The 27,042-nt window shown below is 56.0% G+C and overlaps 1 protein-coding gene across 1 annotated transcript in view; it reads right to left on the minus strand.

The window, feature by feature from the left end:
* The window catches only part of LTBP2 (latent transforming growth factor beta binding protein 2), a 72,317-nt gene that overhangs the window by 10,117 nt on the left and 35,158 nt on the right, over positions 1-27,042 (minus strand). Inside the window, exons 5-22 of the mRNA XM_075712855.1 lie at positions 26,845-27,015; positions 25,048-25,248; positions 24,406-24,674; positions 22,709-22,811; positions 14,681-14,755; positions 10,531-10,653; positions 9,896-10,060; positions 8,831-9,061; positions 8,247-8,269; positions 6,768-6,807; positions 6,258-6,353; positions 5,066-5,191; positions 4,758-4,886; positions 4,227-4,346; positions 3,158-3,277; positions 2,826-2,948; positions 2,502-2,627; positions 42-164 (exon numbers count right to left, since the gene is read on the minus strand). Coding sequence (XP_075568970.1) covers positions 42-164; positions 2,502-2,627; positions 2,826-2,948; positions 3,158-3,277; positions 4,227-4,346; positions 4,758-4,886; positions 5,066-5,191; positions 6,258-6,353; positions 6,768-6,807; positions 8,247-8,269; positions 8,831-9,061; positions 9,896-10,060; positions 10,531-10,653; positions 14,681-14,755; positions 22,709-22,811; positions 24,406-24,674; positions 25,048-25,248; positions 26,845-27,015 — 2,364 coding nt within the window. The remainder of the gene's footprint in view (positions 1-41; positions 165-2,501; positions 2,628-2,825; positions 2,949-3,157; positions 3,278-4,226; positions 4,347-4,757; positions 4,887-5,065; positions 5,192-6,257; positions 6,354-6,767; positions 6,808-8,246; positions 8,270-8,830; positions 9,062-9,895; positions 10,061-10,530; positions 10,654-14,680; positions 14,756-22,708; positions 22,812-24,405; positions 24,675-25,047; positions 25,249-26,844; positions 27,016-27,042) is intronic.

Here is a 27,042-nt window from a genome sequence, read left to right on the forward strand (position 1 = left end):
TATGGCCTGGACGCAGAGGGCTGCAGGGATGGGGTTCGTACCTTCACACACAGTGCCGTTGATGAGCTCAAAGCCAGCCCGGCAGTGGCACTCGTAGGAGCCCAGGGTGTTCCTGCACTCTCCCCCCAGGCACTGAACAGCAGGGTCCTCACACTCATCCATATCTGCCAAGCAGAAGGGCACAGCACAGAGTGAGGCCCCAGCTCTTGCCACCACTGGAGATGATCCCCATCCAGAGAAGCCATCACCCAGCTGTTGGCCTGCAAGGTGGGTTTGAGCTGCCCTCCCAGACCATCCCGACACAGTGAGATGAGGGCAGGCACTCCCTGTTACTGGGGTGCGAGGAGTCAGCCCAGACCCTTCACTCCCCTCCCTCATAGGGACCAGGATAAACTGGATCACAGCACCAAGTCAGTGGTGCCCAGTGACAGGACCAGAGGCAATGGGCACGAACTGAAACACAGGAGGTCCCATCTGAACATCAAGAAACACTTTTTTACTGTGAGGGTTACTGAGCACTGGCGCAGATTGCCCAAAGAGGTTGTGGAGTCTCCCTCCCTGGAGATATTCAAAAGCCATCTGGACATGGTCCTGGGCAACCAGCTCTAGGTGGCCCTGCTTGAGCAGGGGGGATGGACAAGATGATCTCCAGAGACAAATGCTCTCTTCAGCCAACGGCACAAGAGCAAACATCAGGAAGTAACCCAGCACCGGCCATACCTTCTGCAGCTCTGCTTTCCTACCTGCCAGGCTTGCCTACAATGTCCTTCTCTTGGCAAAGCTGGCCAGGGGCCTACATCAGCTCTTACCCAGCTGCAGAGCTCCTCACAAACCCTCTCCCACCCAACTCCCCCAGGCCTTGCTGGCACTCTGAGGGTTTTGCTCCCAGCACAGGAGGGAGGGGTGCCTTCCCTCTAACAGAGGGCTGCAACATGCCAGCAGACTGCCGTTGCCTGGCCCATGAGGTAGGGGGAAGCATTGGAGGACGCTGCTAATCAGAATGATGGGCTGGTGTGCAGGCAGCAGAAGACACACTGGTGGAGAAGGTCCTGCTGTACTCTCCTCCCCTGCCAAGAGTTAAAGCCCTGAGACTGGCAGCTCCTGAGGGCAAGGCAGGGACCTTCTCTTCCCCTTCACAGGGCACTGAGCACACCACAGGCATAGACAAGCATTGAGCATTGCTCTCTATTGCCTTGGGGCAGGATTCCCAGCTGTTCAGTCTCAAAAGGTTACAAGTAGCAATATTCTTGAATCCTTCTGGAGATGAACCATAACCTAGTTTATTTATCACAAAACCCTTATCATTTTTCAGATATGAAACCCAGATCCACAGACAAGGCCACCAGCCAGGGCAGGGAAGAACATACCATCCTGCCATTGGGTCAGTGTGACCCAAACAGTATCGAACACTGATAAGGTGCCCTAGTGACATGGCTAGGGCAAGGTGGCCAAGAAGGGGCTCACATGGAGTCTTGGGAAAGGGGGAGGGCAGACCGAAGGGATCAAACCATGGTTCTTCCATTGCACCCAAAAATCAGATGGAAAATAAGCTCATTTCACGATGGCTTTTTCAGACACCAAAACAGAGGAGAAGAGAGGGAGGAAAGCCTCCCTCTCCTCCCCCATTGGAGGCCCCCATGCAGGGGGGTCTTCCGAGAGTCACATCAAAGGCAAGATCTTCTGTTTGCCAGCTATGTGCAGGCTGCAGAGCTCTGCAGTGCTCCAGAAAGAAATTTGCAGCACATGGCCAATCTTTAAACAAATACCTTTGCCAGCTCTGCTCCCTCCCTTCCCTTGCCCCAAACAGGGAATTTGCATCAAGCCATCTCAAGCCCAGGACATCCCCTGGGGACAGCCACCGGGAGGGAGTTTTCCTGCCTGCGCTGGGGCGGTCAGGCTCTAAGGCTGGGACAGGCCCTCCTCATGTCTGAGCAAAGCAACCAACACAGATCCATGCCAGTGTTAACTCTCTGCCATGCATACCTGGCACAGCAGAGCCCTTGAACTCTTTCCTTTTTAAACACGTCCAAGTTACATTAGGGGCTGGGGAAAAAAGATGAACCCTGAGTGCCCACAGTCTCCACTGGCTGTGGACCCAAGGTTTCTCCCTCTGTTGAGGACCTACATTTGGGGCACACGCTTCCAGGCACACGGTTCTGAACTGAACCACACACAACTCCTCTCTGTCCATGTTTCCAGGCCTCCTGTACTCCTCTGGCCTTTGTCAGCATCCCCCAGGTCACCATTAGTCCAGGAGTCTAATCAATGAGTCCTTGCCCCCCATCCCTTTCCTGGGTGAGGAAGATCACCTTCCTGCTGCTCTAGGTGACATCTGCTTGCAGCCCCCCCACCTCTGCTATCTGCTGATCAGAGAGCTAAGGAGCTGGAGAAGGATCTTCAGGCTAGGTAAGTCCCCAGCCCCTACCAATAACACAGCTATTGCAATGTGTCTTCCCTCATTCCCTCCAACGCCTGCTCTTCTGTCCCTGGGAAAGGGATACCTTCACATGTGCTGCTATCTCTGGACACAGCGTAGCCAGCGTCACAAGCCATGCAGGAGTAGGAGCCCTCGGTGTTGAGGCAGAGTCCGGAGGGACAGGAAGCCTGGGCAGTGCACTCATCGATGTCTGCATAAGCACACAAAGGAGAGTGGGATGAGTGAGAAGGGTGCGGAGGAACCATGACCAGGGGCAGATGTGTTGAGGGAACCAGCCAAGATGGTGGCCAGGACTCGGGCAGAGCCAAGTGCTCAGGAAGAGCCCAGAGAAACCTCGGGACTGGGTGTGTGACACTTCAGAGGGTCTGGACTCACAGCTCCCCTGTACCTTGGCAGCTCTTCCCATCAGGTGCCACCTCATAGCCCCGGTAGCAGGAACAGCGGAAGGAGCCATCCAGATTGACACAGCGCCCGTGAGCACAGGTCCCCTCCGCAAGACACTCGTCCACATCTGTGTGACACAGCAGAGAGCAGTGTGGAATGGAAGGGTGCTCAGGGTCATCCCTGCCACCCAAAATTGCAAGGGCACTGTACCCTGGCCACGCAGGCTGGCTGCCCGCGGGAGGAGCATGCTGCCCGTGCCGCTGCTCCTTTTGAGGTTGCAGGGAGCACTGCTGCAGGGGCCGAGGGTGCCGCCCAGAGACAGCCCACATTCCTCACCAACACATCTCCCGTTCCTGGGCCGGTAGCCATCCCCACAGCTGACACACTTGTAGGAGCCTAGCGTATTGACACACTTCCCATGGGGGCAAGGGCTGGGATCCACGCACTCGTTGATATCTGCCAAGAAACACATTCCTTTCAGGCTCCCAAAGGTGAACACTGCAACTTTCTCCAGGATGTCCCCTCCAGCTGGATCCTCAGAGTCCCCCCTCCAGGGGACAGCAATGCCCAAAAGGAGGTGAGACAAGTTTGCCAGGGCTTGGGAAATACTCCTTATAGTCCCACTTACCACTCAGGAGCCTACACCCACACCTGAGGGCTCACATAATCCAGCAGCGAAACCCGCTGCCGCAGGATGTTGCCAAGGCCAGAAATGTGCATGGGCAGAGAAAGGGATCAGAGAACATCTGTGCAGGGCTGTTTCATCAGGGACTTTCATAACTATGATTAGGATGCAGCCTCCAGCTCAGGAAGTCCTTAAGGCAAGTGCTTTCTGGAGGCCGTGCAGGGGGAGCGGCATTCTGTGCGTGCCCTGCTTCCCGTACCGCCTCCTAAAATAGTCTCCCAGTGTTGGAGACAAGCCACTGAGAAAGGGGGATCTTTGATCAGGCACATTGCATGTTCACAAGGTTGAATGCTCGCAAGGGCCCAGGCTGTGCCACGTGAGTGGGATGCTGTGGGGACAGGTGGCCTGAGTCTCTGCAGCCTGCTCTCCCTGCAGCCCACTTGCCAGCACGAGGATCCGGTGACAGAGTCAAACTAGCACGAAAACGCATGGGCATCTCCTCCCAGAATGGGAAGCCGATACAGGCTGATCATGGGGGGATCTCCCTGGGGAGGTGGGAGAGTATCTCAGGAGAACTGCCCTCTCCCAGCCCAGGAAAACCTGTTCCTCCTGCAGGCAGAGGAGAGGACAGGCAGCCCTCAGGGGGGGCACAGGGCAGACAAACATGGGGGGGTCCTTCTTCCCTTCCAGGAGGAGACAGGTAGTGGTGAGGAAAGAAGGTGTTCAGCCCTGCACAGGGTGGGTTGGAGGGGCATGGGAACAGGGCGCAGCAAGCTTCACCTTCACACTGTCCTCTGGGGCCCATGGCAAAGCCCTTCTTGCACTCGCAGCGGTAGGAGCCGGGGGTGTTGATGCATCGCTGTCCTCTGCAGGTAGAGGGCTGCTCACATTCGTCGCGATCTGGCAACAGACAGGGAGACAGTCCTAAAGTCTTCCCCCTCCAGCGTGGGGAAGGCTGGGTGCAGGAGAGGAGCTGCCTCACCTGCAGCAGGCTCTGCCCAGGGCACCCGTGCTGGGGCTCTCCTCCATCCCCCATCTGTCCTAGCACCCCCCTTGCCATGAAGCAGTGATCAGGGCTGGCATCACAGGCTCCTGCCCAGATCATCATGGGCAAGGTCCTGTCCCTGAGCAAGCAGAAGAGGATGATCCCCATGGATCAGGCTGTCCGTGGGCAGGCTTGCGGGGAGGACATGTGGGCAGGTGTGCATGTGCACTGTGTGCGTGTGTGTACGTGCATGAGACGGCGTGAGGGTGGGAGACTGGGAAGACCCTGGGGAGGTGGCAGCCCTGTGCCAGGCAGGCACCACTTACCCTCACAGCTCTGCTTGCCCTCCGAGAGAGCCAGCATGTACCCAGAGTAGCAGAGGCACAAATAGGAGCCCACGCTGTTGATGCAGCGACCTTTTCCAGCACAAGGATCTTTCAGGCACTCATCTTCATCTGTGCCCAGGCAAGGGGCAAGGAAGAAAGACAGGCAGTCACCACCTGCAGCTGCCTGCCAGCCCCCTGCCAGCCCTGTGCGTAGGGGCTCAGCAGAGCTGCCAGAAAACCTTCCCCCAGGAGCCTGAAGGACCAAACGGTCCATCGAGACGCAGCAGGCAGAGAAGGTGCCAACCTACCGATGCAGCGGAGGCGGCTGGGGTCCAACGTGTAGCCGGGGTGGCACAAGCAGCTGTACCCCTCTGGGGTGAGCACACAAGCGCCAGCTCCGCAGGAGAGGGGAGAAGAAGCACAGCCGCTGACCCCTGGGAGGAGAGAACACAGGGTTGGGGGCAGCACTGAAAGGGTGCATGGAGTCTAGCATCTGCCTTCTGTCCCCAGCACCACGCCGGGGAGGCTGCTTTTCCCCTTCTTGGAAATGGTGAGCCTGCTCCTCTACGTCTTCACGCATCTTGCAGTTGTAGGGCTGCAGGGAGGACACAGCAGACCCTGCCACCTCCTCCGGCCTGAGCCCAGCTTGGATGCCCCAGGCCCCTGCGCCGTTCACCTGTGCCCCAGCCCCACAAAAGGATGGCGAGGAACCCTACCAGCCCCATGCCCTGGAGGAGGGCTGGCAGCAGAGCCTGGCACCTGTGAGGGGGCTCTTTTTGGGGTGACAGCAGGGCTCCCCCCGCCCACTGCCCTGCTAAGCGGGGCGCAGGCGGCAGTGGGGGGCCACAGGGCACTGCACACCCCGGCACTGAGCCGGCTGTGGGAGGGGGCAGCCCAACCCCAAACAAAAGGCTATTGAGGAAGACGCATTCCTCAGCAAGGTGCCTCCGCCAGGCCTGCTCCCCAAGGTGCTCCAGCCCCCGGCGGAGGGCAGGGGCCGCGCTCCCAGACACTTGAGCAACCCTGGAACAAGAGGGCCCTTGTTTCCGGCGCAGTAAACAAGCCGCCCCGGGAGCCACATGCCTCCCCTCGCGCTCCCCCTTCCCGATGAGTCAGCTCGCGCCGCGGCGGAACGAGGCCAAAGCCACCGCAGCGGGCGCGTGATCCCCATCGCCCGGCAGCCGCTGCTGCACCGGGCGAGTGAGCTGCAGGCGGGGAAGGGCCCAGAAAGCCAAACATTTCGCTCCCTGTACGGAACCGCTCTCGTGCCTCCCTCCCCACGGCCGGCTGGTTTTCCCAGGCTGGCAGCAGTCGGGACCAGCAGGGACAACACCCCAGGGTGGTAGGGCAGGGACTTTTCCTTGGGAAGGCAAGGGGGGCATGTGGGAAGACAAGCAGGCTGGGGAAGGGAGAGAGACCCTGGGCAGAGCTCAGGGCATAATTTTCCCATAGTGCGAGGCAGAGAGAGGAGGGAAATCCCCGAGAGCAGTGGACACACACCCGAGCCCTGTGCTGGCATCTGTGTTGGAGCAGCAGCATCCCAGGTGGTGGTTGGGCCAGGCTGGGGAGGACCACGCCAGGATTCCTCTTCCTCTGCTGAGGAAGAAGATAGGTAAGGTCCAGTGCCTGATCCCAGGCAGAGGCGCCTGCCCAAGGTTTACCTGTGCTGGGTGTCCCTGCATCCACAGCCCCGAGAAAGCACATGGGAAGGGGCTGCAGGGTGGATGCAGCAACCTCATCATCTTGTTATTTAACACATCATCCCATCCTCCACCTCGCTGGAAATCCACCACCTCCCTGCATCCCTACAGCCCCACATCCACCCCTCCCCGGTGTGGCAGGGCTCTCCTGTGCCACCCTGCAGCCAGCCCAGCTGGGAGCCCGTCCTGCCCAGCTCCAGGCAGTGCTGTACAGAGGAGGCACCTCCCAACCTCTCCGCTCTCCTCCCTCCTCGTTGCCCCTGCCCTCTTCCCCACGACTGCCCTGCTCTTCCGCCAGCCGGGTGCTCACCTCTGCGTGCGGCAGGCTCTGCGGTGGCATCAGCAGCACCCTGAGGGACAGAAACATAGGACTGCCTCTATCAGTGTGCATGTAGCTGGGATGCAGCATCCCTGAGACATTTTCCCATGCACCTCCTGGCTCCTTTTGCTCCCCAAGACAGCATCCTGTGAGGAGAAGCTGCCGTGCCTGGGTACAGCTGGCAGGGCCACTCTGTCCTGAGCACATCGTCCTGAGCACAACACAGCTCCTGGCTGTGCCCGGGGGCTGCCTACAGAGGGGCCATGCCAGCATGCCGTGCAGGTGAGACCCAGGGCACTGCTACCTGGCAGGCATCTCCACAAGGTGGCTGGGAAGGGCATCCGGGCACGTTAAATACTGCCACTGTCACCGGCGGCTCTGGAGGGCTGAGGACAGCCACTGCTTTGACCTGCCTCGAGTGCTACCTACTAGAAGGGTGCTTGGTGCTAGACACTCTTTCTCAGCATCCCCTCCTGGCAAACCCATGGCTGCCAAAGGAGATTTTCGAGCACAGCCTGGGTCTCTGCTCTGAGGATCTTTCTGCAATGGGTGAAGAAAACAGCTCTGCTTCAAATTTGGAAGCTTTCGTTCAAATTTCTGCCCTGTCTTGAGATTTCTCATGTGTCCTTGGGAAAGCCACTTCATGTCTACGAACCAGTGATGATGGCAGTGCTGTCCCCTCTCTCAGAGAAGCTGCAAGTATGTTCTGAGGGCTGGGCTGCTATAACAAGGGGGCACAGAGATGCTCAGGAGAGATATGGCCCAACTTCTACTGGCAGCAGGGATCAAGAGACACGTATTTTTCAAGTAAGACTCAATAAAGAAACCCAGCCCCAGGAGAGCCTGGCAGAGAATCAGTCCCCAGGCTGCTCCCATCAGACAGGGTGGATTCACACAGCCAGTGTGGGAGACCCCTGCCCCGACTGCTCCAGTGGAGTTTCTGCTGCACCCACAACAGCACGGGGAGACCTACCTGTGAGCTGGGCTTGAACACAACACCAGGCTCCGTGAGAGGAGCACTCCCTAAGCTGACTGCAGCAGTTCCCCTTCCCCTGCTGCCCATCAGCCCTACAGCCAGGCCAGGCTGACAGCAGGGAGTGAGCACTCACACCTCAGCCAGCTCCAGCCTCAGCCTGGGCTGCTACCCCAGTTCCAGCAAATGCCAGCTGGAGCTAACGCTGACCATGACCTAGTGCAGCAGAGCCCTCAGCTCCTGTTGGTTTGAGCTAATGGCCTCTTACCAAGGGCTGAGCAGGCACATGGCACAGTGCCTTCAGCCACGGCAACTCAGCCAGGATGATAGGGTTTGCAGTTCGTATGCTGTTGCCTCTGCAGCAGCTACTTGCTCTCTTTAGTGCGCTCTCTGACCGCATTGTACACCTCCCTGTCACCTATCTGTATGACATCCCCCTTCCTGCCCATCAAGCTACCACAGATGCACCCAGATGTAGCAAGACAAACCGTACTCACGTGCGCAGCAGGAGAAAGTTCACCTGGAAAGTGAAATAGTGCGTGGTGAGTAGAGACAAGGCAGGCAGGCATCTTCCTCAAACCCTGGCTGCCCTATCTTCACCCCACCTCTAAGACGCTGCTGCTCAGTCCCTCACGCTCCTCTGCAGGAGCTTGTTCCCAAAGCCAACACACATGGACTCCTCTCCTGGCACTGCGCAGACCCCAGGAGCTTCCGCTCCAGCAGGTGCTGGCACAAGCAGTTGGTCACACTTCCCTCCAGCTGGGCTGGACAAAAGCCAAGGACTGCAGTGCCAGGGCTGCCACGCAGACCCGAGGTCCCAGTGGAGGCAGCCTGGCCAGCCAGCACCAACTGCAAAGATGCAGTCGCAGGAGCCTGAAACACTCAACCTCCTCTCCAAAGGCTTGAAGACGTGGTATCTCATGCCCCAGGAACACTAGTAGGGCTGAAGAACACCTTGCATATTCATATAGATGTGGAAAGCTAGAATTCCATCCACAGGGGGCATGGCAGGACCTGGGAATTTGCCCACCCTTGCTAGGGGCCCAGATGGACCAGCTTGAAGCAGGAGACCCCACACTACCCTCTCCTGCCAAGGTGCCAGGGTGGGGGAATGACTCCAGGATGCTCCCACGCAGGCTGTCTTGCAGTTGCTGTCTTCTTGCTGCCCAGTCCAATGTCCAGTTGCTGCTCTCCCCTTGCTCTTCCAAGCTGAGGGGCAGCTCTTCTGCCTCTGCCTTCCTCATCGACAGGCGGATATCAGAGCTGGAGTAGGTGTAGCCATGTCCTGCTGGGCAAATCTCCTTGAAGGCTTCTGTGAGGAAAAATCAAATCAAAGCTTTAGAGGGCAGAGGTTGGAAGGAAGAGGCTGGTGCGGGGATCACATGGCTTACTGCACCCAGACATGATGGTGGGACAAGTGGAAGAAAGGAGTGAAGATGGACAGGCAGGTATGTGAATGCAGGTACCCATTTCTCCCATCCTATCATTTTCTGCAGATTTCTAAGGGTTAAATCCTTATAGAAACACATCTGGGCTGTAGTTGGTGGATGTTTTGAGCAGAAGGATTCTGCTCATAGGGCATGGTGGGTTTCTAATAGGCACTGGCTGGTACCCCCAGACACCAAAAACTAAATGCCTCCCGTGGGTCAGTACTGCTAGGAAGGGATGATGCCACAGGAAGGTCCAAGCTGAGCAAGGGAGCAGATAAAAGTGAACCCCTGTTACCTTGGCACTGAGCACTTTGCACATCACTCAAGGTGCTCTGCACAAACCACCTGAAGATTTTCCCCAGCCCTGAGGATTTCAGTGCTTTCCCCTCCACCCTTCCCCATGCTGAGATATGCCAAACTCATCCTCACCTGGCTTTCATCCAGCAGAAAATGTACGAGAGACAAAAGGGCTGTCGAGCAAAGCCAGGCACAGACATGGCTGTGCCTTCCCTCTGGTACAGTGGTTTCCCATCAGTGATTTCTCTATCTTCCCAGTATTATCCAGGTCTGTTTCCTGGGCTGCTGTACCCATCTCACAGGCCAGCATTTGCACAGCTCAGCTCTGGGGACTGCAGCCATCTGCGTGGCAGCAAGTTCAGGCAAGCCCAAACCCCGGTCTAACCAGAGCAGGCAAAGACGAAGCGGGCACATCTCACCTGAGCCGGGCATGGGGCATTCCTCGCAGTTCTTCCCCCAGCCCTTGCCGACACGGCTGCAGCAGCAGATCTGCTGGGTGATGTGGTGGGAGAGGGGGAAGGAGCACACACCTCCGGCTGCCGAGCGGTAACACAGCCCCTGCTCCATTGACACTGCTTTGTCCGCTGAAACACAACGGCAGGGCCAGTGCCGGAGGTCAAGCTCTATGCTCTCCAAAGAGAGAACGGAGGACACTTGGTCTCTCCACCTCGAGCATTTCTCTGCCCATGCCTCCCAGCCTGTCCCAAAGGCTGCCCCATCCTCTCCCCAGAACACCCCCCAGCCTTCAGCCATTGGGCCATCCCCCCAGCAGCAACAGCCCCAAGCAAATCCAGCTACTGTGGGAGGAGTGTGTCCTCTGGTGCCGCACCGCAGGCACACCCCCTCCAGGCTCTGCAGGGGCCATGAGATGTCCGTGGAGAAGAGCAATGCATGAAGGGAGCCTGAGGCATGGGGACCCCATCCTGCACACAAGCGCAGGACAGCCTAACTCAACCGCACTTGCAAGAGATACGAAGCATGTTGCAGTCTCCACTCAGCCATGGGGTACTGCTCAGGCACCTTCCCACACTGAGGTGTTCCTTGGAGCACTTACAGATGCAATGGCTACGGGACGGGTCCAGCATGGTGCCAGGCTTGCAAGTGCAGCGGAAGCTGCCACGGGTGTTCATACACTCAGCATCTTTGCACAGGCCCTGCATCAAGCACTCGTTGATATCTGTGGACAGGAGAGAGCCTGGTGAGATGTGAGGAAGCTGAGGGTGAACTGAATCTCCTACCCAGTGCCTCCCATTCAGGCGCTGCAGACTGAGGGGGTCTTAGCCGGGCTGGCGTCCGAGGCAGCCTCTGCACCAAGCGGCGCAGTGGGGACCTCCGTGGCGACAGCAGTCCCATATCTGTGGTGCAGAGCTCACTCGCTGCAGCTGCAGGGATGGCTCGTGAATGACTGCTCTGCTTCGCGGTCCTTGTGGAAAACAGATGTGGCCCCTACAGTAAGCCGCCCCGATAGGCTCACTCTTACAGCCATCACGGTGGTTGTTTGCAAGCCTGGACTGGTCAGTCCTGTCCTTTCACCTGATCCCTGGTCCTGCTCATATGGAGCCATCATCCACAGAGGATCCTTGTTGCGAAACTCAGTGCCAGCACGCAGGGAGGGCAGTGACTGATCCCTCTGGAGGCAGAGGGATGGTGGGCCAGGCTGTGGCTCACTGCTGTAGTGTATTCTTGTAGGAACAGGTTGAGCAAGTAGGAAGTCACCAAGCTCAAGCCCTGCCTCAAGCTCTGCCCCTGCCCCTGACTCAGTATGCATCAGATGCAGTCTTCAGTAAGGGAGCTGGGCTTATCCCAGGGAAACACCATCAGGCTCCCCCATTTGGCCTGCAGTAAAGCCTTTCCTACAGCACCACATGGGAATGTATGAGCCAAGCCAGAGAAGACAGGGATTGGTAAAAAGGTGCATAAGGGGGAGCTGAGGGCAGCTTTCATGGTGGAGTGAGGACGAAGCCCTCCTCATGGATTGATATAACTTTATATCTTCACTAAAGAGTTTGGCCCAGAAAAGTCAGCATAGTGATGAAACATGCTGGGTCAGGACACACAAGCAGTGCTGGAAGAGCTGCATGGGAGCATGGAGCAGCAGGAGTGGGATGAACCTCAGCACCACCCCAGGACAAATCACAGGAACATTTACACAAGCTAAGAGGTGGAGCAGGCAGTAGGAGGGACCTGAGCACACTCGCTGCTCACAGAACAGCTGCAAGCTGCCAGGACCAAGAAATACCAATGTGATGCTAGGCAGCACAAACGGTTTCCAAAGACACAGGGCAGTCCCAACGCCAGGGTACAGGGCCCTGGTGAGACCTCAGGTGCCCTGAGAGGTCCCAGCAGTGCTCCAGAGAATGTCTCAAGGTGGAAGGGGTGCAGAGGCAGGCTGCTGGGACACTCGGAAGAATGGAGATACTGGAAGAGCCTGACTGAGAGCAACTAGGCTCAAGAACGGCTTTCCCAGCACTACTTTAATCCTGAGAGCTGAAGCATCGCTGCTTGGTGGAAGTGGGTGTGTCAGACAGCCAGCTATAACAGCTAGAGTTCAGACTTAATGACCTGAGAGCTCCTCCCCAGTCCTGTGCTTTTAAACTCTCCCATTCACCCCACTGGCTGCCCCATATGTGGTTGAGACACACAGGGGCCATCAAGACCAGGCCATGATGTTCAGTCAATTGGAAGTAGCAACGCTACAGGGATGTGCAGCAGGCCAGGGAGGAGTAGGGTTTGGCTGCATAATGTAATGGTTTCCTGCTCCATACCAAGCACAGGACAGTTCATGAGAACAACCAGTGGCCAGACCCCAAATGTGCTGGGAACCCCACTCAGAGAAGAGGCTTGGGCTCTCTGGAGAAGCCGTGGGGCTCATCCCTATCACTCCCCAGCACAGTCGGAGCACCGCGTCATTCCAACACACCAACTGGACAAAGTGTTTGGCCTCCACATAAGCGAACGGATTGAAGGGATTAGAGAAATGAGAGCACAAAACAAACAAGCACCAAGAGCTGGACTTTATGAGCTTAATTTAAAACAGGGCCACGTCCCAGCCTCAGTACAACCCCCTCTATTCCACTGGCAGCAGAGGACCCACCCACAGTGGAAATCCCCACAGGGAACAGAAGCAGGCAGGCGCACTCGGGGCCACACACTCCTACCCCCTGCACCATGCCAGGGACGGGGCTAGCCCACAAGAAGAGGCCTCAGGGACCATAAACCGAGATCCATACGCTGTCTCAGCTGCTGCTTCCCACCCCACACAAGCCTGCTGGTGCTCCCCAGAAAGAGCCACGCAGGGTCAGGCAGCCTGTGGTGGAAAGGTGCAGGTTGGTTTACCCTAGTGCTTGGTGAGCAGAAAGGTCCTGAGTGAGCAACAGACAGCGAGGATATACGGACACCAGGGATATACTGACACCAAGGTGCCAGTGTGTGTCCTGTGCCATGACCCCTGTGCATGCACACCTCCCTACCACTGGCTCCAGGCACTGCAGCCTGCAGCCTCCAAGACAAGCTTTGCCTCATGTCTAGCAACACATTATCCCTTCCAGTGCCATCCTTCTTGCTGGTTCCAGCAACACTGGGAGGCTTCCTGACTGGGTCTGCCAGGCACTCTCAACTCAGACTCATTGCAGCCTTGTTCCTGGTCAATGGGATGCAGGAAGGAAAGGAAGGGAGATCTTGCAGAGATAAGCCATTTGTTCCTCTGGAGAAGGCACCAAAGATGACCCTTTCTGTCCATACAGAACAGAGAAAAGTGGGCTCTTGCCACGGCCCCCCTCCAGTCACTCATCTGCGCTTTGATAGCCTGCAAAGCCAGAGCTCAGCTTCTTCCCAGCTCAGCTGCTCTCCTACAGCCAATGACCTCAGGAACCATCAGCTGCTGTCCAGCCCCTTGGCTCCCCTCCTACCAGGGCTGGCAAGAGAAGGCCCCATGTAGTCTCTCCCACAGTCTATCAGCCAAACTGATCACTTTGGACCCTAAGTGAGGTGCTGGGCTTCCTGACACACATCCTGCTGCAACAGCAGAGATGGGAAAAGAACTCATGGCAGCAGACTGTCTGCAGAACAGTACTTCTCCAGCCCGGCTTACGAAGGAGCATGCAGAGGCACAAATCTCTGGTTCACGTGCAAAAACATCTTCCTAGCCAACTCCACATTGACATCTCCCTCTGCTCCTCAGAGTGCTGAGCCTCTCCCTGCTCCAGAGGGGACACAAATGCAGAGCAGGTGCCGCAGGTCTCTGCTCGCTGACATGAGTCCCTCAGCCACTCTGCGCCTCCGACTCCTACCTGATGTCTGGAGTAGCTCCTCATACCCACAGCGCTACCTGTGGCCACATAAGGGATGAGATATGAGCACCGAGGAGAATAGAAGCTGTTGCCTCGTTGAAAGTTCTCCCTGAGGACAACGTGGGGAGGTTGAATCATTAATTAAGTAAGCATGGTGGAAAGTCCCAGCTAAAAGAGATGAGTCACTGGATTGCTAGCCCTGAGTTTGTTTGCATGGCCAGGGCCCAGGCCCCCTGCTGCATCTTTGAGATGACACCTCTCAGCTTATCATGAATCATGAGAAGGGAACCGTAAAATTCCACTTCAGTCAGAGCACGGAAAACCACAAGGCCTGTGGGCCAAACGATGCCGAATAAACATGAACCAGAGAGAAAAGTGGAGTGATGGTGCCTTCCTCATACAGAGCTGAGGGACCGCAGGAGCGAGAAATGGATAGACCCCAGCAGCATGGGGCAGGCAGGGCAGCCTGGCAGCATGGGCAAGCGACATGCTTGGAACAGAAGGATTTGCTTTTACGGCACTCTCCCACTTGAAAATGAACAACTGAACAAGCCAACAACCTTCCCAAATGTTTTCAGACAAAAGAATTTCTGTTGCTTCAGATGAAGTGAGAAATGTTTTTACACTCACACGTAGCAGAGCAGCAACATAGGTCCTTACTGTGTCAGTAAGAGTTAGTAGGTGAGTTTTCTTGTGCTGGCCCAACTATGTACCGACTATGCTTATCAGCTGAGTCATGTAACAGCATTACCTGTTTTTTTTTCATGCTTGATGAAAGCACAGGGATTTTTATAAGTCACGTTCTTTGTAGATCTGTATCAGGGAGTTACGTAACTGTATTTTACTTGTGTAGATAATTACAGCTCTGACAGTGGATGTGGGAAGGAGAGAGAGAGATGAAAGCAGCATCCTTACCTTGGCAGTGGCTCCGGTTCAGCCTCTTGTATCCTTGGGGACACTCCACCTGCCCATTCTCAATCACAGGATGTGCTGGGAAGAAAGCAAACAGTGTGGGATGCCAGCAGTAGAGTCGGCCACCAGCATCTTACCTTCTTTCTGCCCTCCTTGCGGAAGGGAAAGGGTCCCTCGGTCTGCCTTGGTTGGGCCTCTAATGACTCCCAGGGCAGAGGCAAAGATGGAAGCCGCCACATTTCCCTAAGCGGTGTCTTCTGCTGCTTGGCAGGTGCCAAAATGGTGACCCAGAGGTGCTGCCAGTGCTTCATATCTATCACTGTGTCACCTTGGCTCCTCCTAGACCAGCTTGGATAGCCAGGTGGCACATGACAAGGGGGATCAGAGTGAAAGGAATGACAGTGGCCCTTGACAAGATGCTGAAATAACAGCCCAGGGCCTGTTTATTACATTTTCCTCCTTTTTTACTGCATGTGATTTCCTGCCTTGATCACTCTCATCAAAGAAAATTTCAAATCACTGCTTGAAATAGTTTTGTGGGTTTCAAAATGGCCTATAACCCGTACAATTAAACCTCTCCAAATTTTTTAAAGGCATGTAAAATGTGGCCCATAAATTCCAAGGAGGTCAAATTTAGGCACCATGTTTTGGAGCAAGGGAAAGGGAATTCGGAATGTGATGGGCTGGGATGTGAGTAAGCATGGGGTGGGGTAGGAAGAAGGGTGTTTTGCCTAAGGATGGGATTTTCCCAGGGTGGAGTTTCTTTTTAATTTTCTGGACCGTACGCTTGGAAACAAGAAGTGCGTTTAACAGCTAAGTGACTGTCCAGCCGTATTCCCACCACTCGAATTCCTGCTGCCTGGCATCAGTAGCTCACACCCTGGGGTCATACATGGAAAACCCTCCATGGCAATAGCTGTATCGAGGATCTGGAAGATTGCTAACGCATTGCAACTTTCAAGAATGAAGGACAGATTGAGACCATCCTTGCGGCAGTCAGAAAGAGCCTGCAAAGGTTAAGAACACAAACAATGTGCTGCGGGCAGAGAACAGGCTCTTTGTCCTGGACACTTTGACCCTATAATGCAGTTTAAAGCCATTCTAGGACACTTCTTGAAAGGCAAGAGTTAGGCACCAGCCTCCTAGGGTAAGGCGCTTGAGAAATAAAAGACTGGAGAACAAGCAGCCATTCACCAGCTTGTACCAGGAAGGAGAATAGAAAGCCTGGTTTCCCCAGGTGTATTAAATGAAGCTACAAGGTTTTCCAGGTGCAGAGAGATCCTCAGTGGCTGGATGAATGACGAAGACAAAAAACCTATTCACGCCCTTCAACAGTTCAGTCATGAATTGTAAGCAGGAGGTGCTTACAAATATCGGGATGTTAGGGGTGAGGGGGTTGCTGGTGATATGGGGAATAGCTGGGTACATTTCCAACCTTCTGGGAAGGGAACAACAACCTCTGGCTCATGGGCTCCACGTTCAGTGCCCCGGTGGGATTCTAGGTCCTCCCGCACTACAGCCTGTGGGCTCGGGGCAGCCAACAGGCATTAACTGTGCTTGGAAGCATCTGTCAGCTTCAGCACGATGTGATAACAGATGCTCAAATGAAGCAGCATTGTTATGTGTGAGCCCTCCAACAGGGAGCCAAGCATGCTGGAGATCAAACAGCGATGACATGTGTCAGAGCCCCGCTCCCTCTCTGAAAAGCCTTTGCAGAGAAACAGATCCTGCAGCATCCCTCCGCCAGATGCTGCTGGGGAGAGGGCAAGGCAGAAAATACCAGTGATGGTGGATGAGCACGCAGGTCTCGTGACACCTCAGCACTCATACGGCTCCAGTCTGCAGAAACCTGCGGCTTGCTACTGCAGCAAATCACTTGTGAGGCTGCGGACAAATGTCTTAATTTTGCAAAGACACTCACATTCCCTGGAAAGAATAACTGTAATGTAATGTGAGCAGATCTCTCTGTACCAAGGGGAACCAAGACAGTTTCTGAAGTACTGGATGGAGGCTGCTCTCTTTCTGCCAGGACCTGGCCACAAGGGAAGACAGCATGTGGCTGCAGGAGGATGTAAGCTATTAACTCTCAGCTTTGTACTTGGTTACTCGAGCAGAGGACCATTTCCTTCCATGAGCTCTGATGTTGCCGAACTACAGCAGAGATGGCCAAAACCCCCTGAAAAAGCAGCCTAGGACACCTGAGTTTCCTGCAAAGGGGATCAGTATCCACCCCTCTCCCATGCAGCTGGGAGGCTGTTCCTCTGGAACCCAGCAAAGGGCAACGCCTGGGAGAAAGCTGATCTGATGATCAGAGATGGCAGAAATCTGTCAGCACCCACAGCCAGAGGGGACCCGGCCTCCTGTGTCTGTCTGTCTGTCTGTCTACACTCTCTCCAGGAAGGGCTGCTCCCAGAGCCTGAGGCTGGGGACAGAGCAGCTGAGCTGCATCTGTCAGGCAGAGGGATTTCAGGCTTGCTGAGGGTGTGATTTTGGAGCCTCACTGGCCGGCACTTCAGCCCCACAGGTGCTGCACTGAAGCGAGGTGCTCACCAGGTACCTGCACACCAGGACTGCCCCTCGGCTCTCCTCATCACTCTCTCCAGCTCTGCTTCAACCCACTGCTCAGTGCTGCTTTCTGCAAGCTCTGCAGGCACCGGGCATCCCTGGTGGGGCTGGGCTCTCACAGGGGAGCATGCGTGCAGTAAGCTCACACATCCAGAAAGGAGGAGGTGAGCACAAAGCAGCCACAGCACAGGACTCCCACCAGCACCTTTGTCCCCAGCTAGAACAATACTTAAGCACAGCAGAATGAGAAGGGAAATGAACGCACAGAAATCAGGCAGAGGGATTCTGCAGCCTAGCAGGATGATCTTTCAGCAGCAAAGCACACTTCAGAAGTTGTCCATTGCTTCACAGGAGAAGAGGCTTTACCCATCCATTGCTTCACAGGAGAAGAGGCTTTACCCACATACCCTGGCTCCCCAAACACTTTCTGAAGCTGGGATGAAGCAGCTTAGGCTGATGGTGAAGTGGAAAGAAACCACTTCTAGTGGTGGTAGCCACAAGGGCCTGAGCAAGGCAAGGTTTGTAGGGTGGGATTATATCACTCTGTTAAAAGGGGAAGAGGAAGCCTGTGGTCAGATGAGAAGTGAAGAAATGCTTGGCTGCTGAAAGCTAGCCCATTTCTTTCAACTCTTTCCATTTATCATACACAAGGCATTATCGCTCTGAGAAACCAGCCCTTCTTTACTGTCTCTGACAGACTCCCTGTGGCACATGGTGTAGCAGTGGTAGAATCAGCCCCCTCCATAGGCTCCTTCCCGTATTTTTAGGGGTTTTTTTCCCTGTATCCTCCCTGATCTGATCTGAACAAGAGCAGACCAGGGGGCTGATTTTCAAGGGGCTTCCTGTGGCTGTTTCAATGCCTGCAAGCACAGCGCAGGGGAGCTTGCAGCTTGTGGAGCTGCTCAGCGTTTCTGATGACGACGGCTCCATGGGTGAGCTGCCACCCCTCTCGCGGTGGGAGGTCTGTTTGGGGAGCGCTGCAGACGCCAAACCAGACATTACAAGATCCAACTTTCCAGTGAAATTCAGACTTTTCTCTAGGACAAAAAACTTGAAAAAACACGGGGAGTGGGAATAAAAACAAAACAATAGCCTTCAAAGACTTGTTTCTTAATGCAGTTAAAACCCATAGGCAGGAGGAGAGAAAGCAGCCCAGGAAGATCTGCAGTGAGCACAACTGGTGGGTGTGCAGCCCAGCACACTCTCAGGCTGACCGCAGCCTGAAAAAAGGGACAGCAGGCAGTGAAAAACCAGGACCTGGAAGATGCAAGTTTGCTGCTGCAGCCAGAAAGTCCTGCAAACCCCTGCAGAAAGGTGAGACTTGTAGCTCCTGCACAGTACAGAAGAGGGTGTCCATCACTGGTATGGGCTTCTTCTGGAGCGCTGCTGGTCACAGAGCTGTGTGGTCTCAGCGACAGCGAGGAGGTAGGAGGGCTGCGACCCCCCCGGGCAGACTGCCTCGCCCTGCCTTCAGAAAAAACTCTGCTACCAGTTTCCTTTATCCCCGCACGCCTGAGGAGGGCCAAGGCTTCAGGGAAAACAGTTTCCAAATCCACACCTGCCCTGGGTCTATGTTGTCCTGCAGCTTGGGTCTTGTTGGTTTTAGTTTCCACGGACCATCTCTTGACCTTGTTCCAGGATGTTCTTCTCCACAGACCACTGTATACCCCAAAATAGTACATGGTCTGGCAGGTAAGCAGGAGTAGCTCTGCCGAGCAGTGTGCCTGCTACTAGCCCCACATCCTGAGCTTGCCATGGGACAGGACATTGCTTCAGTGCAGCTTCCTCACCAGCACTGCTCAAATACCCTGCCGGTCCTTGGGCTTCCTACCAGCCATGTCCAAGTGTCTCTACATCAGCTACTTCCTCAGCCTCTGATTCCGTTCTGCCTCTGTCAGTCTTCTCTGAGTTTTACCTTTCAGCTCCCATATCCTCCTACCTCTGTGTTCCAGCTTTTCCGTGTGTGCTCCAGCACCTCCTCCAAGTACTAAAGACCCAGGAGGGTCATTGGATGTCTCCATCTGATTTATCCTATCTTGCACCGCAGCAGACTTCATCCAGCCATCTCCAGCCGGAGCTGAAGGACTGCAGCTGCCTGACAGCACACGGGTGTCCTGCCACTCTCCAGGGCCCTGCCTCTGGCTTATCTCTTTCTTTCACAGGCTGGGTGACAGCCTTTGCCCCAACAGCTCATGGAGCAAGGTCCCGGCTCTCTCCTTTCTCCCAAGGCTGTCTCTGACGTATCCTGGGGATCCCACCTTCAGTTCTCACTTACATGAGCAACAGCAAACTCACAGCGACTTCTCCTAACAGCCTGCTTGAATACCCATCTCTCTGCCCACTTCTCTGAAGGGGCCTAACAATATACACCCTCCCAGCAGCAAACCAGACAGCCAAAAGCCTGAGCAGAGCCTAAGGAAACCTCTGAGACTAATGTAACACCCGCTACAGAGAGTCCTGGCCACGTCAACCCCACGTCTACCTTAATTCTGAACTCAGCTTTTAACATAGTCTCCTCAGGATGCAGGCAAAACATTCAAGTGCCTTGGCTTTTCTGATGTTGGGCAGAACACAAAAAATAGTGGGGATTGGTCACGGCAGGTTCGCTCGGACAGATGCCCGCCTCCGATTCTTCTTCTTCTCTGATGTCTTTCCGCACACAAACACGTACCAAACATGAAAGCTGCAGTCGACGGAGACATCCGGACATATCCAGACTCTACTAACAATCAGTGTCTCGGGCAGACAGTCAATCCAAACAAGTTCTCCATTTGTCTAGCTCTTGCCTGGCTGCACTTCTGTACATTTGTAAGTGTTTACACTGAACTAGCTTCTGCCATTTCTGTCTCTGGTTGCTGGAATTAAATTCCCAGTGCTGTCAAGTCTGCTCTGGTGCACGCCTCCCCAGGACACATGAGCGCAAGGAGAAGTTCTCTCCGAAGACCACAGTGCCAAGAAGAAAGCTGGAAACATCCGCTGGACACATTATCTCTGTGCACGAGACACCAGGTCACTGAACTACAGCCCAGTGACTCTGAGTGAGCACAACACAGACCAGCAAGACCAGGACACAGAAGGGATTTGAGTGTGGGATGTGGTCTACAGGCAGGAATGATGCAGAGCAATGCCTTCACACTGGACAGGCATGGACCTGGGAGCCCTGGCAGAGGAGGCACGGGGCAATGAGAGGTCACAGTGCTCGGTGGTTCTGTTAGAGCACTAAGATCATGGAGAAAGAACTGCTTCCCTGGCTCCACTCTGGGGTGAGATCTCTTGTCTGCAAAGACAGCATGCCAGAGAAAAGCATGCCAGCCACCTGGGCTTCTCACTTCACAACAGCCGGGCTCTCTCAGGCTGCCTCCATTGAGTGTCTGCCTTACAGCGCCCTTCACTTGCACTGTGTGGTCTCCTGCATGTGGGGCTGGTTACCGGGCAGTCAGTCAGAGGTAGCCAAAGGCAGAAAATACTTGCATACGATTAAAAAAGATGAAAATGGCCCCTTCAGCTAGCCTGAATTCCTGCCAAAATCAACAAGCGCCATTTGGTCTCCCAGGGGGAACTTTATCACCCAAAGCCAGAGGGACTGAGAATGGGATTTTCTTGTGGCACAGGAAGAGAGAAGACCCACAGGGATACATTTTTCTTATCCTCATGGGATTAATCTGAAAAAAAAGCCAGGCAAGCATCTATCCACTCAGTGAAGACCAGCAGTGGCAACCTCCCTTGAGTTTCAGCTGCTGCTGGGACACAGGGCATGTGCTGAGCTGTGGAAGTGGGACCTGCTGGCAGCTAGGAGGCATTTTTCAAGTGCATTTGCTGTACTGGCTGGCTGACTGCAAGGAGCACATGGGGGTATTTCGTGCCTGTTTTCATGTCTTGGAAGCCTGTGATTAGAGACACATTTTGAAGCCTGGAGATCTAAGTCCAGCAGAGCAATCACTGCTGCAGCTCTGGCCACTGAGTGATATCTGCCATCCTGGCACGGAGAAAGAGAAAGGAGGTGCAGAGATTTTGCAGCCATCTGCAGCCTAACCGAAGTGTTAAGTGCCCCCCCCTGCTTCCTAATGGGGGGATCACAGAGAGACAGGGTGAGTAACGGGGAGACTGCCGTGAGATGGAGAGGAGAAAGCCATGACTGGGGATGTGAAAGTTAGGGACAAAGAGGAGGTGGCTGAGGACTATGTGGGGCATTTCCTTGTTTGTGCTGAACCTGGAAGACCCTGTGGGTCACCCACATACCGCATGTGCCCAAGGGTCCCTTGGGACTGGCACATGGACGAGGGCAGGCAAGCAGCAGCATGGCTCAGGGCCACAGCAGAGCCATGCAGAGCAGGAAGATGACAGCAATCAGAGCTCCCCAGATTTGCGCTGGGTTCCAGGATGCTGACAAACTCGTCTGTGATTGTGAGGAATTTGGCTCCAGCCAGCCCTACCCCTGGCTGTGGTGGAACCGAATCGAGGGAGGACGAGATGCAAACAGCTCTTGGGAGCATGCATGCGAACGAGCGGGACAGCCTCTGGGCAGAGCTAGGAGGCACCAACACCACACTTGCTTGCACAAAACCTGGCACCTTGGACACCTCCACTCTCTGCAGGTGTCAAAGTCTCCTGGACCATGGGGTCTGTTTACTTTAGTCCTTCAATCCAGTGAAGGCATGTGAATGAGCAGCCAGGCAGTGATGAAAGGGGGCAGGCAGGCAGGCAGGCATGCCTGTGTTGCACTGGACGTGTACCTTGCCCTGCAGTGGACCTGGTCAGCACTGGCTGCCCAGGGGGCTGCCTCCCTCCAGCCAGGAGTCCTACAGCACAGCCTCTCCACCACAACGCGGGAGGGGGGCTGCGGCGCAAGGGGCCGTGCCCATCACGGAGCACCCTGAGCGAAGCAGCCGAGGAATCCCCATCTCCCACTGGATCATCCCATTCAGCTCCCAAGCGCAGCAGAAACAGGGCTGGACGCCCATGCCCCTGGAACGGACCCCGTGTGCACTCCTGCCAATTGTTTGATGTAGTGTTATTTCCAGAGCCCCTGCCAAGCCCATGTCGGGCCCAGAGCAAGCCCGTAACTCTATAGGGCCGAGTCTGCAGCCTCCTCCACCGATCTAGGACTGCACCTCCTAAAAAAGTGGCCACTCTTTTCCTGTTTCTCCCTCTGAACGGGGCTGGCATGGCGGGAACCACTGGCTGCACCAGGGTTTCGCAGGGGCGGTTTTGGGGAGAAAGCACTGAACCTGGGGCCAGCACCCAAACCAGAGCACTCCTCAGGGCAGCAGCGGAGCAGGCATGGCCCTGTGTGCTGCCCTGGACACGCTGCCCATCCCCAAGGGCCTTGGGCAAAGGAGAGCCCCATGGCAGGGGACCCATGGCTCTGCTCCATGCCTCCTTGGCCGTGCAAAGCAGCCCGACCATTTTTGCTTGCCGAGGGTGCAGGCTGTTCCTCACGCCGTCCCCTGTGGCGGCAGCACTCACCTGGCCGGGGGGGGCAGGCCAGGCACCGGTCCACACCCCAGAATAGCCCCACGCTGCCGCAGCAGTCCTCCAGCTTGGTCAGCCCTGGCAGGGGGTTGGTGCACTGCGGAGAGAGGACCAGAGGATCAGGCTCCTGCGGGACGGGGAGGGGACGCGTGCCCGTCCGCTGTGGCTGGCTGGCACAGTGGCGACAGAGCCGGCACGTGGGACAACGGTTTGGGGTCAGATGCTGGCACAGCCCTCCTGGCACAGCTCCCCACCGGGACCGGGGATGCGGTTTAAGACAGTAAACAGTTGTGCAGACAGAAAAACACGAGACTCCCTCGACTGCACCCCTCGGAGGGGAAGGGGACATCAAACGGAGCAGGAGATGAACCAGAGATGATATCACCAGGCAAAGCCCTCAGTTCAGCCCCGTGCCTGGATGATTAGCCAGCGAAATGGGTGCACCACTCCAGCCCGGCGGGGAGCTTGCGGTCAGGCACTTTCCTCTGCTTAATGAGTCTCTCTTTCCCGCCCCCCCCCCCCCCCCACCTCCCCGCCACGGCAAGGCCCTCTGGATTACAGGCTTCCCCATTAGAGCGGAGCCGCCACGGCCCACAGGCCGGAGCTGGCCCCCGTCCAGGCGCGCGTGGCCGCCTGCCCAGCGCTCACATACCGATCGGCTCGGCTGCGGCTGAGCGGGGAGAGGCAAGCGCTCTGCACCGGGCTCCTCGCCCTCTCCCGGGCACAGCATCACCCCGGCTGGGTGAGGTGTGAGCACAGCAAGGGTACCCCCCGCCACCCCCCTGAGTGGCTCCCGCAGCCTCTCTGGGCATCCACGAGCATCTCCGTGCATCATCGTTTGTTCCCAGGCGCAGAGACCTGCTGTCTCCCCACGGAGGAGCCAGGCTTTTCCAGCCCCAAGGTCTGATCTTATTTATTTTTGCACTAGGGAATGGCTGAGAATGCATCCCGCTAGGAACAATTCTGATGGGAGCGACTGAAGTATGGGATGGGAACGGGGAGCAGCCCCCCAGAAAAGGCTGGGGAGCAGTGGGGAGGGGGCCGAGTCCCAGGCTGCCCAGCCGGGGGTTTTCGCTGAGCGTGAGCTGCGCCAGGGGAGCTCACAGGTGTTCCTGTGGGTGCCAAAAACCTCCAATGCTTTTCCAGTGACGCAAGAGAAACATATGGGGAAAGACAAAATAAGAAGTTACGATGACTGTGGGACAGGGGTGAGAAAGCCCCTCACGTGCGTTTGCTTCCCAAGCCCCGACCGAGCTGCCCGGGAAGGCATCGTTCCATGGAAATCAGACTGTCATTTATCGTCTGAGAGGGAAAGGAATTTTCCTATGTTTTATACGTTTCCTACAATAATCACAGAGCGTGGCTGTAAATGTTGCTATAAATAGGGCACCCTTTTTAAACGAGACTGTGTGTGAAAGCCATCAAGTCTGGGTTGTGCTGCCCCAGGGCACAGCCTGCTTAGGGCAAGGCAGCGAGGTCTCCCTGTTGGGCCAAAACAAGGGATTTTCTTCCCAAGTACTAACACACTGCTGCCCGTGCCCATGGCACCTGGGTGATGCCCACGCTGATGCTGAAGAGCTTCATGCAATGAAAAGCCACCCTCCCTGCCCCATAAGCCAATGCATCCGTACCCCAGAACAAGAAACGTATCTCCACACACACGCTCCAACGCTTGATGGGTGACCCCTTACCTGCCCATGGAGAGCCTCCCGAAAGCACCTCCCCAGCAGCTCCGGGGCTCTCTGCTGCTGCTGGCCGCTCTCTGTGGCAATGCTGTTGCCGTTCCCGTGGGTGTAGGTGTACCAGGGCACAGCAGCCAGCTGAGGCACCAGGACCGCCTCCACGCTGTTCTCCTCCGACACCTCTGCGTCACCCCGCACCCTGGCCACCTGGTGAATCTGCACAGTGGCTTCTGGAGGGTGGTTGATGTGGACGTTCACCAGGGAAGGGTTTAGGGAAGCTGGAAGATGAGTTTATACCACAGTTGTGACAATCTGGCAACAATTTGGCACCCAAAGAGCTTCTTGTCATCAACAAAGTCACAGGGGAGGAGAGGTAGACTGACCTCACCAGGAAATCTAGAGGAAGATTGCATCTAAGAGAAAACACTTTGCTGGCCCAAAACCAGGACAAACCTACCAAAAACTTTCCCCGGCAACCCGAGCCCTTCAGAAGCTAAGGGCACCACTTTTCTAACAACCTGGCCTGAAAAGGCAAGCATAAGCAGGTAGTGGCCTCCTCACACCTGTTAATGAAGCTCTGAGGAGCACCCAAGTAGGAGGACTCAGAAGTATGAGGGAGATATGGGGTCTGGAGGCCCCAGCCATACTTACCCAGCTGGTTGGACAAGGGCAGGGTGTAGGTGGAGTGCTTCATGGAGCCGCTGGCCGGGGTCTTTGGGGCTCTCCCTCCTTGCTTCTTTTCCAGAGAGGGAGCTGGCAGGTGGCAAAACTTCCCCGTGGAGTTGGAGGGGCACCAGCACTCATCCCGGCCCACGCACCGCCCTCCATTCAGGCAGGGGATCTGGCAGAAGTCTGCAAGGCAAAGAGAAGTCTGCTTAGCAGAGAAACTGAGCCACTGCCTCTAGCCAAGTGGTGGCTGGGGGAGGCCAGGCAGCTGGATCTGGGCCAGCACTAGCCCCGTACTGCCCAAGGAGGAGACCCAGCACTGGGCTGGGGTCAGCACTTGCAGCCTGGAGGCAGCCCAGGGTCCCTGCTGCACACCACCATCCAGCAGGCAGCAGGTGGAGAAGCCAGGGTCCTCCCTGAGCTCTGTTCAGGGTTGGAGTCATGCGTTGAAGATGATGAGCCCTCCCTTGGGCTCTGGGGCTATGGCCAGCCTGAGGCACCCATGCCCTATGGTGCAACCCCCCAGGGCCAAGGTGGTGTTGCTGGCACAGCAGGACGCCTTGGAGTGGGGCAGGAGCTACAGCAGCCACATGCAGCTGAGTCAGCACAATTCCTTCTCTTCTGCATTGCCCCCTCCCCATTTGGCAGGGTTTTTACTCCCAGCCCAGAAGGGAGCTCAATGGGGATGGGAGAGGCAGAAGGAGAGAACGGGCAGAGAGCCACGTCCTCAGAGCCTGTCTGCTGGCCAGCCCTGGCCCTGCCAGCAGCTCAAGTGGGAGAAGCTTGGAGTGGGACAAAAGAATCGGGAGCAATTCGTCTGCACAGGCTCGGAAAAAGCATCCACAGATGAAACTGAATTCATGCCTTTTCTGGCCTCATCAGATGCTTGGAGCAACCCAGAGCGTCTCAGTGTGAGCAACACTCGGGCAAGGCACGGGACTTCCTGACAGATCATCCTGACTCATTTCAGCGTAGATGAGACGCTGCTGCTACACATCCCAGGATGGCTTGTTAGGTTCATCCCACCCTGCTCCAAGTTCATTTGCTCAACCCCCAGCAACCAGTTTTGGGGGGACGAGACACATCTTTGGACTGGGATCTAGGGAGAAATTCCCATGAACCCTGTATCAGTTGGTGTCCACAACAGCCAGACTTTGCACTCTCTCAGTGTTAGAAGAACTTGAGAGTTAGAGGCTTTCAGAGGATGAGTCCCACCAGCTCCTGCGGGCTGCTCCCACCAACTGGCTCCAAGAGGATGTGCCCAACCCACAGCTGGGTACCCCAGTGACCTGACAAGCAATCCCAGAAGCTCTGAAAGGCGAGCAGAGGTTTCAGCAGCCCTGTTTATAGGAACAGCTTGCAACCTGCAGCCAGCTCTTCTGGCTGCCACGTGAGTGAAAGGAGAGAACAGGAGGAAATTAGGTGATGAAAGTCAGCCCCAAGACTGGATGCCAACGAAAGCAGTGAGCTGCCTCTGAGAAGGAGGGGGTGGCGAGGCTTGGCTGCAGGCCTGACTCAAACACAGGCGTCCCCCCTACCTGGGGTGGAATGGAAACAGAAGTTGCTTGCCCAGGAAAAAGAGCAATGAGGCAAGGTCTGCCTTCCTCCCCGAGAGACAGAGATGGAATAAGCCCCAAAGACCCCAGGAGACATCTTCCGCGGCACTGGGAGAGGCCACCTCCTCCCATCCCTACAGCCCTCAGCCTGTAGAGGCAGGAAAGGCAGAAGGAGGAGAGTGGGAGAGCAGGCAAGAAGATGGGCTGGGGGCCTTGGGATGCTCACAGATGCGGAAGCCGGACTTGGGATCGTGGTTGTGCCCCCCTTGGCTATAGAGAGTGGTGGTGTCTCCTTTCTCGCAGCTGTTGTAGCAGCGCCCGCTCCGGCATGTCTGTTTGCAGATGGTGGGTGTGAAGACGATTTTTATCTTCCTAATCTTCTCTGTCAGGTTGGCCCCTATGAAAGAAAAAGACAGTGCTAAGT

This window comes from Pelecanus crispus, chromosome 6 (assembly GCF_030463565.1).
Source record: "Pelecanus crispus isolate bPelCri1 chromosome 6, bPelCri1.pri, whole genome shotgun sequence".
Lineage (NCBI taxonomy): Eukaryota > Metazoa > Chordata > Aves > Pelecaniformes > Pelecanidae > Pelecanus > Pelecanus crispus.